The sequence below is a fragment of the Ambystoma mexicanum genome, chromosome 2q (assembly GCF_040938575.1).
Source record: "Ambystoma mexicanum isolate Mex_15411 chromosome 2q, UKY_AmexF1_1, whole genome shotgun sequence".
In the NCBI taxonomy this organism is placed as follows: domain Eukaryota; kingdom Metazoa; phylum Chordata; class Amphibia; order Caudata; family Ambystomatidae; genus Ambystoma; species Ambystoma mexicanum.
In genome coordinates, this window is record NC_090924.1 from 323,311,054 (window position 1) to 323,323,757 (window position 12,704).

General features: G+C 45.7%; 2 protein-coding genes across 2 annotated transcripts in view; one reads left to right on the top strand and one right to left on the bottom strand.

Moving 5' to 3' along the window:
• The window catches only part of LOC138569380 (uncharacterized), a 248,235-nt gene that overhangs the window by 131,499 nt on the left and 104,032 nt on the right, over positions 1-12,704 (bottom strand). The gene's annotated exons all lie outside the window — the stretch shown is intronic.
• The window catches only part of GFER (growth factor, augmenter of liver regeneration), a 36,962-nt gene that overhangs the window by 15,255 nt on the left and 9,003 nt on the right, over positions 1-12,704 (top strand). The window contains exon 2 of the mRNA XM_069647308.1: positions 3,561-3,769. Within this exon, the coding sequence (XP_069503409.1) occupies positions 3,561-3,769 (209 nt within the window). The remainder of the gene's footprint in view (positions 1-3,560; positions 3,770-12,704) is intronic.

Here is a 12,704-nt window from a genome sequence, read left to right on the forward strand (position 1 = left end):
AGTCTGACATCGGCAAACGACTGGTCACATCATTGGTGGTGAAGTTAGTGGTCACAGTGGAACTGGATCCAAGCCGAGGAAGAGCAGTCGCCGCGGAGGTGAGGACCTCAACTGGGGCAGCAACTTTGCAGCAAAGTGCTGCATGGATCCAAGCCGGAATCCCTCAAACAATTCACTGCCGTTTTGTCGTTCTAAGAACCTGGAATGCGCCACGCCACCTAGGCTTGATCGCAGACATCTGCTGGTGGACAGTGACTGGGTTCTGTCCCCGGTTCAGGCAGGACTTAACGGACCTGAGCATGGTGGGATCGTACAGTTTAATCAACATGTGACAACACTAGAGCACTGTATAATCTTTTAAGGGCAGACTCGGAATGTGGGTAACTGCTGGGGGTTCAGTTCCCATTCTCATAGGCGACCAGTGAGAATTTCATGGGCAGGAAGTTTGTGTTTACGCGGTGGGTTGTTGCACGTGGCAAACAGAACCAGGGGCCAGGCTTAGGCTATTTCAACCCTTTTTCTACACAGTTTGCTGTTGAGTTATTCCTGAAGCCTTACACACTTCTCTAATAACTTGACCAGTAAAACGGGTACCTCACCACTGTCTATACTGTGGAGCAATCCAAACCGAGTTATAAACTCTGCTAAGAACATTTTAGCTACGGTGACAGTGTCTGCTTTTCTACATGGATATGCCCCCGCCCTCAGAAAATACATCAACAAAGACCAGACAGTAAAATAGTTCATACAGAAATGGATCTGTATACGGTCTGTCTGCATGTACAGGAATGGACCTTTCGGTACTGGAAGTGCAGACGTTCTCATAGGTACCACTCTTCCAACATTATATGTTCGACATATGACACAATTTTCCCAAGAACCCTGAGCCATAGAGGCTAATCCAGGAGCCATCCAATCTCAACGTAATAAGTGAGCATAGCATTTTTAACAGAATGGGCTTCATGGACCAGGTTGGGCAGAAGTACTTTAGGTGCTACTAGGTGGCCTTATGGAGAGCGCCAGAGGGAATGTACTCATAACTTAAACCCTTGTTGAGTCCAGGTCACCATTTCCGATTCTGGAGCTTGACTTTGGAGGATTGCCAAACTGGAAAGGGAACTGATGGGTGACCTTGTTTGTCTTGCAGTTCCATGAAATTCATTAGGAGCCAGGGGCCCATTTAAGGCAGCTAAGTGAGCTGCACCATCTGCAAACATATTTCCTTGGGCTGTGAATTTCTGCGAGGGTTCATGTTCCTTGCATTTAACTATAGCTACAGCTGTGGGAAGTAACCATGCATTCAATAAAGCTGATCTATATTTTCTATTTAATATTGGGGTGCCTGTGGAAGTCAATATCCACAAAACTCTGAAGTCGTGGACCACCCTTTGGCGTACCTAGCATCAGTATAGATAATAGCCGATCGATCCCAAGCCAGAGCACTAGCATGGGTGAGGGCCACAAATTTGGCGACCTGGGCTGATTTTCCAAAAGGTAATCGATATGCTTCTAAAACAGTATGCGGGTACATACAGAATACCCAGTGCCCAATTCGCCAGTTTCTGGGACACAGATACATCGACAAAAAGAATCTGGTAAGGATTCAACAAAGGTACATCAGATAGATCAACATTGGTTAACAAGAGTGTCTCCTAACAATCTGACAGTCGTGCAGTTATCCATCTTCTGGGGTTGGTAACAAAGAAGAGAGATTCAGAGCTGAACAGCGACTCAATTACATTGGCAGCAGAAGGAATTTTTCATATAGGGTGAGGCATGAATTCGACACATGCTGTGTCTTCCCTTCTTAGCAATAATGACCACACAGCATGGGAAACCACAATCGTGACAGGATAGCCCTGCAATAATGAGTCCTTCTTTTTTATCAACAGGGCAGCAGCGATGGCCCATGGCTACTGGCTTTAAAGGTACATTATGGTAGGATACAGGCTGGTGCTCATCACTGTGTAACTGAGTAATCGCACCATGGGTGAACCATTGTGCTCATCGAGAACAGCACAAAGGGCTTGTTGAAATCCGGCAAACCTAAAACAGAGCCATTGTGAGTGCTTGTTTATCGTGACAAAGGCATCTTCTGGTTCTTGAGGCCCTGGCAGCAGCTTGGGGGTCGAATCATGCATGAGGTTCTGAAGGGACTTAACAATGTATACATATCCCAGGAGCCAATGTCTACAGTAATTAATCATCCAGAGGAACCCTCCCATCATCTTCCTGGTCTGGGGCTTGGGGACTTTCTGGATCACTGCAATCCAATCCTGGGATAGATGTCTTTCACCCAGCAGGAATCTTGTGGCCCAGGTATCGCACACAGGGCAAACACAACTGTCATTTGTCTTTTGATGCCTTGTGACCCTTTTCAGCTAGTGCATTCTACAGAATAAGTGAGACTTCCTCACAAACTTCAAAGGAGCGGTAGGCTAGGAACAGGCCATCTACATACTGCACCAGCATTGACCCTCCTGGAAACAGAACTCAATCAAGATCTTTTTTACAATTTGAGAGAACGGGTTCGATCTTTCTACGTATCCCATTGGAAGCTTTGTGAATGTATACTGAGTAGATTTATCGGTAAATGAAAACATATACTGAATGACAGGATGTATGGGTATGGAGAAAAATGCAGATCACAAATCTACAACAGTGAAGTATTTGGCAGTATATGGAATACATGACAAAATGGTAGCCGGATTAGGTAGGATTGGAAAAGCCAGTATCGCGGCTGCATTCACTGCTAGCAAATCTTGAATAAAACAAACTTCTTTCCCTGGCTTTTTAGTGGGCAAAATTGGAGTATTGCAGGGACTCTGGCTTGGCACAGTAATACCTTGTTGGAGAAGGGATTCTCTTGAAGGGCGAATACCTTCTTCAGCCTGTCGGGAAATGGTATACTGGGGTACACATGGCAGGGGCTTGGCAGTATTTGGAGTAATTTTGACTGACTCAACATTAATCATATAACCAGTGTCATTTACATGGGTTGACCACAATTTGACTAGGGCTCGGTCTAGCAGTTCCTTTTGTATGCAAGGAGTGTCGGTCCGGTCTCCAGGGTTCGAATTGGTAATTTCCTGTAATGCTGCCAGCAGCTTGTGCTCTCTGTGATCAGGGATATCAAGGTATACAGCTTCAGGGGAACAGTAAATGGAGCAACTTAGCTAACACAATAAATCTCATCCAAGCAAATCCACAGGAAAACAGAAATCTGGCCAATTACTTCTTGATTTGGAGAGGTACTTCAATTAAAAATGCGTCTGTTCATTTTCTTGAATTACCAGGTGCTTAAAAGTATTGCAAAAAAATAAAATACATTTTTACCCACCTAAACAATATCCCATTTGGGAATGGGAGTTACTATTTAGTCTCTTAAAAACCATTCTACATACAATTTCAACTAAAAGGAAGTAAAATACAGACACGTGAAGATATATGGAACCATAATGCAGGCCATCCTATAAAAGGTACCACTAACAGCAGGTAGTAACACAGTGACTCTTCCATAAACCGATAAATATTTGTGCATCCTCTTTTCTTTTGTCCAGGAGACCAATGTAGAAGAAAAGGAGCGCCCTGCAGAATGTCCTCTTGACAGAGAAGAACTAGGTAGAAGCACATGGTCATTCCTGCACACAATGGCAGCGTATTATCCAGACAAGCCAAACCATCAACAGCAGACAGATATGAAAAACTTTTTCAACTTGTTTTCCAAGTTTTATCCTTGTGACGAATGTGCTGAAGATTTAAGAGAACGGTGAGTGTCTATTTTTATTAATCTCAAGAAGACACTTAAAATGGTAATTGTGCCTCTCGCACCCACATTAACAATGATGGGCTATCCAAAATCGTGGCCGAGTTGATTTTTAACAGTTGTTGATCAACATATCCACTCCTAGTTGTGTTTCTGGTAAAATGCAGTAGCCAATATATTATGTTATCCTATGCTTGTTGTTTCCTTCCCATCTATATTTACAAAGTGGTATTGTGTACCAATTTGACATCTTTCTTTGCAGTGTAAACATATGAATGTCCTATAAATCTTCCTTCATGTTAAATTCTCCATCTGTCTTGTTTCCCTGCTATATCCTATCTCCTTTGTCGCTGTATTTTTTGCTTTTTACATTTCTGGTAATCCAACACTTTCTTATATAGACAAAATATTACAGTACAAAAAGGTCTGTATTTTCACCCTCTTCAGAGGGTAGTATATATTTGAACACCAGAACTTCGTAAGCGAAGCAAGGGATTCTGAAACTAGTTTTGACAATTCTCACTGAGAAAACCTGAAATATATGGCATCTGTTGCTATTGGGGGTGTGTGTGTGTGTGTGTGTGTTATATATATTCTGGGCAATTGCCTGACCCTTTTATTGGGCCATGCCAGGAAAACGGCTCTGGTGTTAGTCCGTAGCTTTCGTGTTGTGCAAAAGTGTTTGTGTTCGAAAGGGGGGTTGGGGGCAGTGTTTTGGAATATCATACGTGGTAGGATATGGAAAAGGTGTGGATGCTGCTGCTGGTTTCTCATTCCCACTCCAAGGACCCCCCATCCAGGTGATCCTCCCTCACTGGTCCACCCCCAGGAACTGCATCCAATAGCGATGGCGTGTCCTGGCCACCTGGATGACTGATCCCCGGTGACTAGCCGGTAACACTGTCAGGTTTCTCCCACTGCCAAGCTCCCTTTTTTTGTGCTTGCACCTCCAAATCAAATTCATGTTGATGCTGCTTCCCTGTTTGGCCAACTGTCAGAATCTACTATTTTCAAAATATTTTAAAGATAGTAGGCAAGGTGTTCTCTAGAAAGCGAGTGATTATCATAAAAAGTGTCTGAGATTGCATTCCTAACAAAACAGAACTGCATTACCATAGCCAGAGCAATAGTTTGGTCTAGGTTAGACTATTGCAATGCACTCCTGGCTGGCACTTCTTCCAGAAATATTAGAAAACTCCAGACAGTACAAAACAATGCACTTAGAGCAGCCACGGGCATCACCAAAAGTGACCATATATCAACAACCAGAAAACTTGTCCACTGGCGCTCCCCGTTCGGGAACGTATCTTATTCAAAACCCTAGCACTTACCCACAAATGTCTGCATGACACTGCTCCCCTTTACCTCTCTGAGGATCGCCAAACCCTCCTTGGAAAGACCTACCAGAATGGCCTACTTAAACAAGATCACCATCCCCAAAACCCTCAGAGCGAGATCAGGAGGAGCCAGCTTTCCCGTCATTGCAGCTTCCAACTGGAACTTGCTCCCTCCACACATCAGAAACATTGACTCTTACACAGCATTTTGAAAAGCTGTCAAAACACTTTTGTTTGTTTAACCACTGTATCGCTGTATTTACATGCCTGATTCTTTACAAAGCTTAGGCCTCTGCTCATTGTAACCACGAGCTAAGCCTAAAAATTCTGTAAACATGCAAAAATTCTGTAAACATGCAAAAATTTGGTAACCAAGTCATATTCTTACAACAGCGCCTCAATGCCTCTGGGCTGTAGTGCGCTTTACAAATTCAAATAAATAAAAATAAATTATTCAGTTTCACTGTTTTACTGAACATCTATTATATCCGGTTACTAGCAATGTTAACTACCCTCTCTCTCAACACTGTATATGGCAATAAAACGTCAGTGCAAAGAATCCTATGATGGCTAGAATTTGTATAAATAATGCAGAAATTAACACACTGTAAAAAAGCTCCTTATTCTAAAGCGGAGTCAATCCTAGATGAATAAACTCCATTAGACCAGGTATCACAGGGATCTGAATCACCTACTATATTACCATTTAAGCATTCGATATTCCATTTCTGAATAAAAGCTAACCAATGAGTACCAGCATCATTTGATACGGCTGCATTTAGCAAAACCTCATCATAATCCTTTGCCATCCCGTTGTTGACTAATAAATTAGTATTTTAATTGCCCACCAGCAGGACAGACACACCACTGACCACTGAAAGCCAGTCATCAAGCAAAAGGGACAGATTTTGTAGAAATTGAGATGGGGCTTTTGGATGGATTCCAATTAATATTTACCATAAAAGAAATGCAACAAACTATGCCGCTCCTCAATCACAAACCAAAATGTCATAAATCTTTGAATTGGAAACTCGTTTAATGTCCATCCCATCAAATCTTTGATGGCAATCAGAAGGACCCCCTGAGGGTGGCCCACTACACCTTTAGTTGTGCATTGTTGGCTGACACTATAACCATCTATAAAAATGCTAGAGGTCGGCCAACTCTCTTGGAGAACTATTACCGGAAACTGCCTCAACATTGTACATAATTCATTTAATAGATGGCCATTGCCCCTGGAGTTCCAAGATAGGACCTTCAATACTGATTGTTTATAAAAAATGTTATGTTGTAACGCAAAGGGGCATGGGTTTATATTTATTGCTGCAGCTAGCGATGACCAATCCGAATCACTCTTTTGCCAAATTTCCCACACTAATGACCCTCCTGGTAACCTGGTCATCAATACCAATGTTACACATTATATTCAAGTCTGGCAACCAGGGCTTCACAATAGGCCTATTTACATGAGGAGGCCTCCTTCTTGGCGAACAATAGATCCAGTTGGATTCAAAACCTATATCATACCCCATCATCCTGAAGTTGACAATCTCAGATAGTAAATGTTATGGGATGACATGCGAGGGGATAATTAAGATGACCAAGTCTGTTCTAGAGTCATCTATAAAATCCACCTGAGTGATGTCTCGGGCAGGTCAGTCTCAGCATAGGGATATCACGGGCCATAGTTAAAATATTTGTCCTTTTCAGCAGCGGTTTCTGTGAATCGGATAATAACATTTCCACTATAATTCTTGATTCGTTTCTGCTATAGAACCTCTTCTTAGGCAATTTCCCCTTCTATTGAATATAATGTCAACTGGGCGACACAAGTTTAACTTGCGTATATCACTCTGTACACCTTTGTTGCGAACCGTACAGAATCGGCGGGTTTGTAGATTCCCGTCCTTGGGGCTCCTCAATAAAGAGTCTTTTTGGGTACTCGACTAAGGCAAAATTTCAATAACCAATCTTCTCAACTGCTTATTGGGTACATCATAGCAACCAGATGTCATAGCCTCAGCCATTGTTTGAACAGAAATATTTGATCACATTCCTTGATTTTAAGGGATCTAGTACAGTGTTATTTCCATTTGATTCATTGGCTTTGTAGGTTTAGTCACCTGGACATCCCCAATAAGATCAGGTGAATGAAGAGATCTTGGAAAGTTCCTGGAGGATCTTCGATGGATTCTGGGCTTTTTCGATTTTTTTTTTTTATTTAAATTTTTTTTTTTATTTATTTTATTTATTTCTTTTGTTGTTGATGCAGTTGGTTCCTCTTATTAACCCTTCGAAGCTCTTTCACCTCAGGAGGACATTAATTGATAACATTATTATGATTAAAATCCTCCTTCGCATTGATTTCATCTATCTGCACAGATAGACCCCCCTCTCCCGACTCCTGATTGGGCTTGCATCCCTACCTAACTGATCCAGTAGGGTAGCACCACTGCCGGTTGCACCCTCGGCGGCGATGGACCCTGGGGCAAAGGACAGCTCCTTCAAAGCAGCTCCAGTTGGTGTCTGTCAGTGTAAGCCGAGGAAGGAAGAAGCCTGCAGCCGTCCGCCTGATGCAGCTGCTAAAGTGCAGTGGGTTAGGGGGTGCAGCAATCGCTGCACCACACTAAACTGATCCACCTCGCTAATTAAACTAGTGTTCATATTGCACCACACTTAGCATCTCGGTGAACTGTATTGCTTGGCCATGTCTCTAGGAAAGTTCACTTTTCCTTGTTTACATTGCTGTTTGTGTTGAAACTATTCGCTTTTCCCTGTTTCTAGGAAAGTTTTATTACAACACACTCCCCCCTGTCGTCCATGCACACAGCCCTGTGGATGCCTGCTTGTTGCCTCCTCTGTGCCCCCTTCTGTGTGAACCCACACGTGTGTTGCCTCCCGTGGTGTTTGGCTCTGGGCCGTGCTTCTTTCCTCCCTCGCGCTCCTTTCTTGCCACCTCGCACCCTCTATGGAGCTCTCCATCTCTCAGATCTTCTCAAACTGCTACTCTATCTCATATATTATCCCTCTCACTAAGTCTGGAAGGAAAAGGTTTAAGAGGGATATCCTGGTCTCCAACTCTGGCCTCCCTATCGCTGATGCCCACATCAGTGATTCCTCCAGACAGACCCTAACCCAACAACTTCTGTCGTTCCCTCTCCAGACCTATGGACCTCTCATATGGTCTCAGCTCTCTCTCCTTTCGCTTCCTCTCCCATTCATGGTGGCACTCGGTGGGAGGTCGTCTTGTCCTCCTTCCACTCCTCCAAGACCATCATTAATGTCTATCTGCATGGCACTGTCTTGGTTCAGGGCCCTCAGTCCAATCTCCTCCTTTTCGATAGGCGTCTCCCATGTCTTATCAACTTCCTTTCTTCTCCTACTAGCACCACTCTGGCTCTTCTGCCACCTCCTCCATCTTCCGTGCGGCCTCTTTGGCTTCCTCCTCCTCCTCTCTGGCTACTATGCCACCTCTGCCCACTCGCAGGCCCCTCTACCACTTCTGATGGGTGTACCTCAAGCCTGTACCCCACCCCGGAAGTCTTTCAAATGTGGCAATCTGTTCCATGTCACTGCTCTCAACTTTCGCTCTGCTGTCAAACACTCCTCTGACATCTGCCACCTCCTCAAAGAACTTGACCTGGATGTGCTTGCTCTCACTGAGACATGGTTCACGGCTAGCTCTGTCACAAGTTTTGACACTCTCCTCCCTGATGGCTAGAAGACCCTCTCCAAACCCAGAACCAACCAACCCAGACGTGGCGTAGCTCTGATCCTTCCAAAGTGGGTCCCAGCTTCTGTCATTCCTATGCAGGCCTACTCCTCCTTTGAATGCCTGGCCTGCAGGTTCTCCATCTCTCCTGGCCTCTCTCTGGCTGTGGCTACCATCTACAGGCCACCTGGCTAGGTTGCCCTCTTCCTCTCAGTGGGCTGACCTCTCCTCTTCTCTCCTTGCCTATACCTATAGACTTCTCCTCAGAGACCTCAACATCCACCTGGATGTTTCCAATCCCTCCTCTAGACTCTTCCGCAACTTCTGTGTCTCTCTATCTCTCTATCTCTCTCTCCAACACACTCTGCCAGACACACCTTGGATGTTCTCATCTCCCCAGACATCCCCCTCTCACCACTCCTCTCTCTTGGACTGACCACTTTCTGCTTTCCTCTCACCTGCCACTCTCTGTCCCCCAGCACTGCCAACTACCTTCTTGGTCTTTCGGCCCATGAAGCTTGTGTCATTGAATGCCTTTGCCTCTACTTTCTGTGCTGTTCTTTCTCCTGCGGCTGACTCGCACTCTGACACAGCCCTCTCTAACCTGCATCTTTCTATCTCCAACACTCTGGACAACTTCTCCTCTTCCTCTCCCTCCCTCAGCCCCCCTTTGGCCGCGGTCCTCTCCTCCTCCTTTTTTCTCTTTCTCTCTGACAACACCTGACGATGTTTCTAGACAAGTCTGATATGAAAGTGTCATCCAAACAGGTGCTCCCTGCTCCTCCAGAACCATCAAGGACCACGTTCAGCCTTGGCTGATTTCGGCAATCTCTCTTTTGCCACTAGATCTTTCCCCTCTCTCCTCAAGCACTCCCTTGTGCACCCCCTCCTTAAAAAGCCTTTTGCCGATCCTACCTGTCGGGCAAACTATCGCCCGATCTCTATCACTCCTTTCCTGGACAAACACCTGGAAAAGCTGGCCATCTCCCAGCTTACTCTCCGCACTGAATCTGTTGGTTGCCTCCATGACCATCAGTCTGGCTTCAGAGCAGCCAGAGGCACGGAAACTGCTCTCCTGAAAACCTCGGAAGATCTGCTCTCTAATCTTGACATCTGTCCTCATCCTCCTTGACCCGTCACCTGCTTTTGACACAGTCCATCACGCCATCCTGATCAATCGAATCCGGGAGAACCTTGGCATCACAGATCAGGCCCTGGAGTGGTTGACCAACTTCATCATGGACCGACCCTCCCAGGACCAACTAGGTTCCTTTTCTTTCCACAACCTCTCTCTCCACTTGTGGCGTTCCCCAGGGTTCTATCCTCTCACCCTGGCTCTTCAATGTCTACTTGGCGTCTTTGTTTCACCTGATCTCTACACTCTCCTCCGTGCTATGCGGATGACATTTTGCTCTCTTCCAGGCTCCCCTCCACCTGCTCTCCTCTCTCATTATTCCTGACTGTATATTCGTGATTCAGGATTGGTGTGCCTCCAACGATCTTTGCCTTAATACCAGTAAGACGGGGATCCTTCTCATTGGAACCCCTGCTCCGGCTTTCCCTCTCAGACTCTGGCCGTCCTCCATGGGCCCTCTTCCTTTGCCTTCCTGTGAGGCAAAATACCGTGGTCTCATCTTCGACTCCACTCTCCTTCTCTCCTCACATGACGAACCTTGCCAAGAAGGCCCATTACCTGCTGCACCTCATCAGAGGTATTCTTCCTTTTCTCACTTTCACCCAGAAGCTCACTGTCACCAGAGCTCTGGTTCTTTCTAGGCTCGACTACTGCAATATCCTCTTTTCTCATTCTGCCTTCCTCTACTCTCCATCCTCTGCAACTAATCCAGAACAGGACTTCAAGACTTATCCTTGGACTCAAGCCCAGGGACCCTATCCCTCCAGCCTTGATATCTCTCCACTGGCTCCTGGTGGCTGCAAGGATCAAGTTCAAGACCCTCTGGATCATCCACAAGGCTTTCTGGTGCCGGGGCCTGCACTACCTCAAACTCTCTTCCAAAATGCCTTTGTTCAGCCACCTCCAACTCTTTGACTGTCATACGCTTCTCCATGCAGAGAGCGGGGGGTAGATCTCTCTCCTCTGCAGGTGCCGCCCTCTGGAATGGCCTCCCTGCCCCTCTCAAAATTGAGCCAGACCACCTTAATATCCGGAAGCAGCTCAAGACCTTCCTTTTCTCCTCTGCTTTTTCTCTCTCCCTCCCCCTGCTGACCTACCTGTCTGCTGCGGCGACTGTTTGCTTTGCTACCGTCAGTGTCTCACTGGGTACTAGGCTCCTCCATGATCAGCCCCCCCCCTGCACGGCCTCCGGGCCTACTGCGCATTTAGGGGATATAACTGTAACCCCTTCATTCCCCTGCCTCCTTGCACTTAGCCAGAGCCGCGCTGCACTTCTGCCTTCCCACTCCCTAGCACTTCCCCTAGCACTTCCCCCTGCACTTTGCGTTGGCGCACTTGCACAATCTGAATGACACAAGGCGTAGTACGATTGTTTGTTGTGTCTTCCCTCCCTTGTCTTGTGTACAGGTGCGTTATAAATGACGTATATCATAGAGATCCATGGTCCATACGGAAGTGAATAGGAGACTGATATTAATTTGCAGTGCCAGCTCAGTGGCTAGGAATAAATGCACCTAATTGGATTTTGCTTTTGAAAACAAATGTTCCCTGTTTAAGTTTGAGACCAGAACTGCAAGAGCTCTGGGGGTGGAAAGCGGGTTACAAAGGTTGTATTTGTAACATGAAGGCAGCAGGCTGTGGTGTTGGTTTCCAGGGGCAAGAAGAGTCCTCTGAATGGCAGCAAGTGTTCCTACTGCTCTCATGTGTTCTGCTGCAGCTGTTGTGCATGGCTGCTCAACTACTTATTAGGTAAATCATCGAAACCAGATGTAGCCTCAGTCGTTGGTTGAACAGAAATATTTCATCCAGATCCCTTGATTTTAAGGGATCTAGTACAGTCTGTTATTTTTATTTGCTTAATTGGCTTTGCAGGTTTAGTCACTTGGACATCCTCAATAAGATGAGGTGACTGAAGAGATCTTAGGAATTTCATGGAGGAGACTGCAATAATCTGGGTCCTTGCCAAGTTGCTTGGCTTCCACAGAGGCCTTCGGAGTACCACAGGACGTCCCTTATCTATGCCTCAAATGAAACTAAAATGTGGCAGCTGCTTAGGGACCACGGTTCCACCTGCACCATCAGTTCTCTTAACGTTGTGGTCACAGTGCATCTCTGACCCTGCGGCAGATCCACATTTAAGGTTCCAGCCAGGATATCGTGCATATCCTGGTGGTCATGTTACTTGTGACTTGTAGTATGATGCTTTGGAGCGTGGTCCCAAAAACAGGCTGTCCAAATGAATGGTTTAAAAGGGCATAGAGCCTTCTTTAAGGAAGCTCTTTTTCAGGGAGATGCAGGTGGTTAGCTGGCTTGGAGAGGAGATGTTATTGGGCAGTGGTTATCTCAGGTGGGCTGGCTGCTTGTATAGCATTTCTGGTCGCCAAAGCAATGATGCAAGCGGTAGTCCAAGGATGCCCAGGACACAGGTTCAGTAAGAGAAGAAAGCGGTTTCATTAATATTCCTTCAGGAGCCTCAATTAGTGGCAAAATAATGGAGGCATTTCCAGTAGTCCACAACTAACTGACATAGCCAAACCCTTTCATAGGTCTCTCACCACAGCATTTCAAACCTCATCACACACTGTCATTCACAAAGCCTCTCGGTCGCGTCCACTCATGACCTGTAAAACGGATGCGGCAGAATTACTTTTGCTTGCATCTTTGCACCAGTTGTATGTTTGTGCATGTGCAAATATGCTGCACAACGTACTCCAGGGCAAACGTTTGTGTGTGCATTGCCCGTTTATTTTTGGA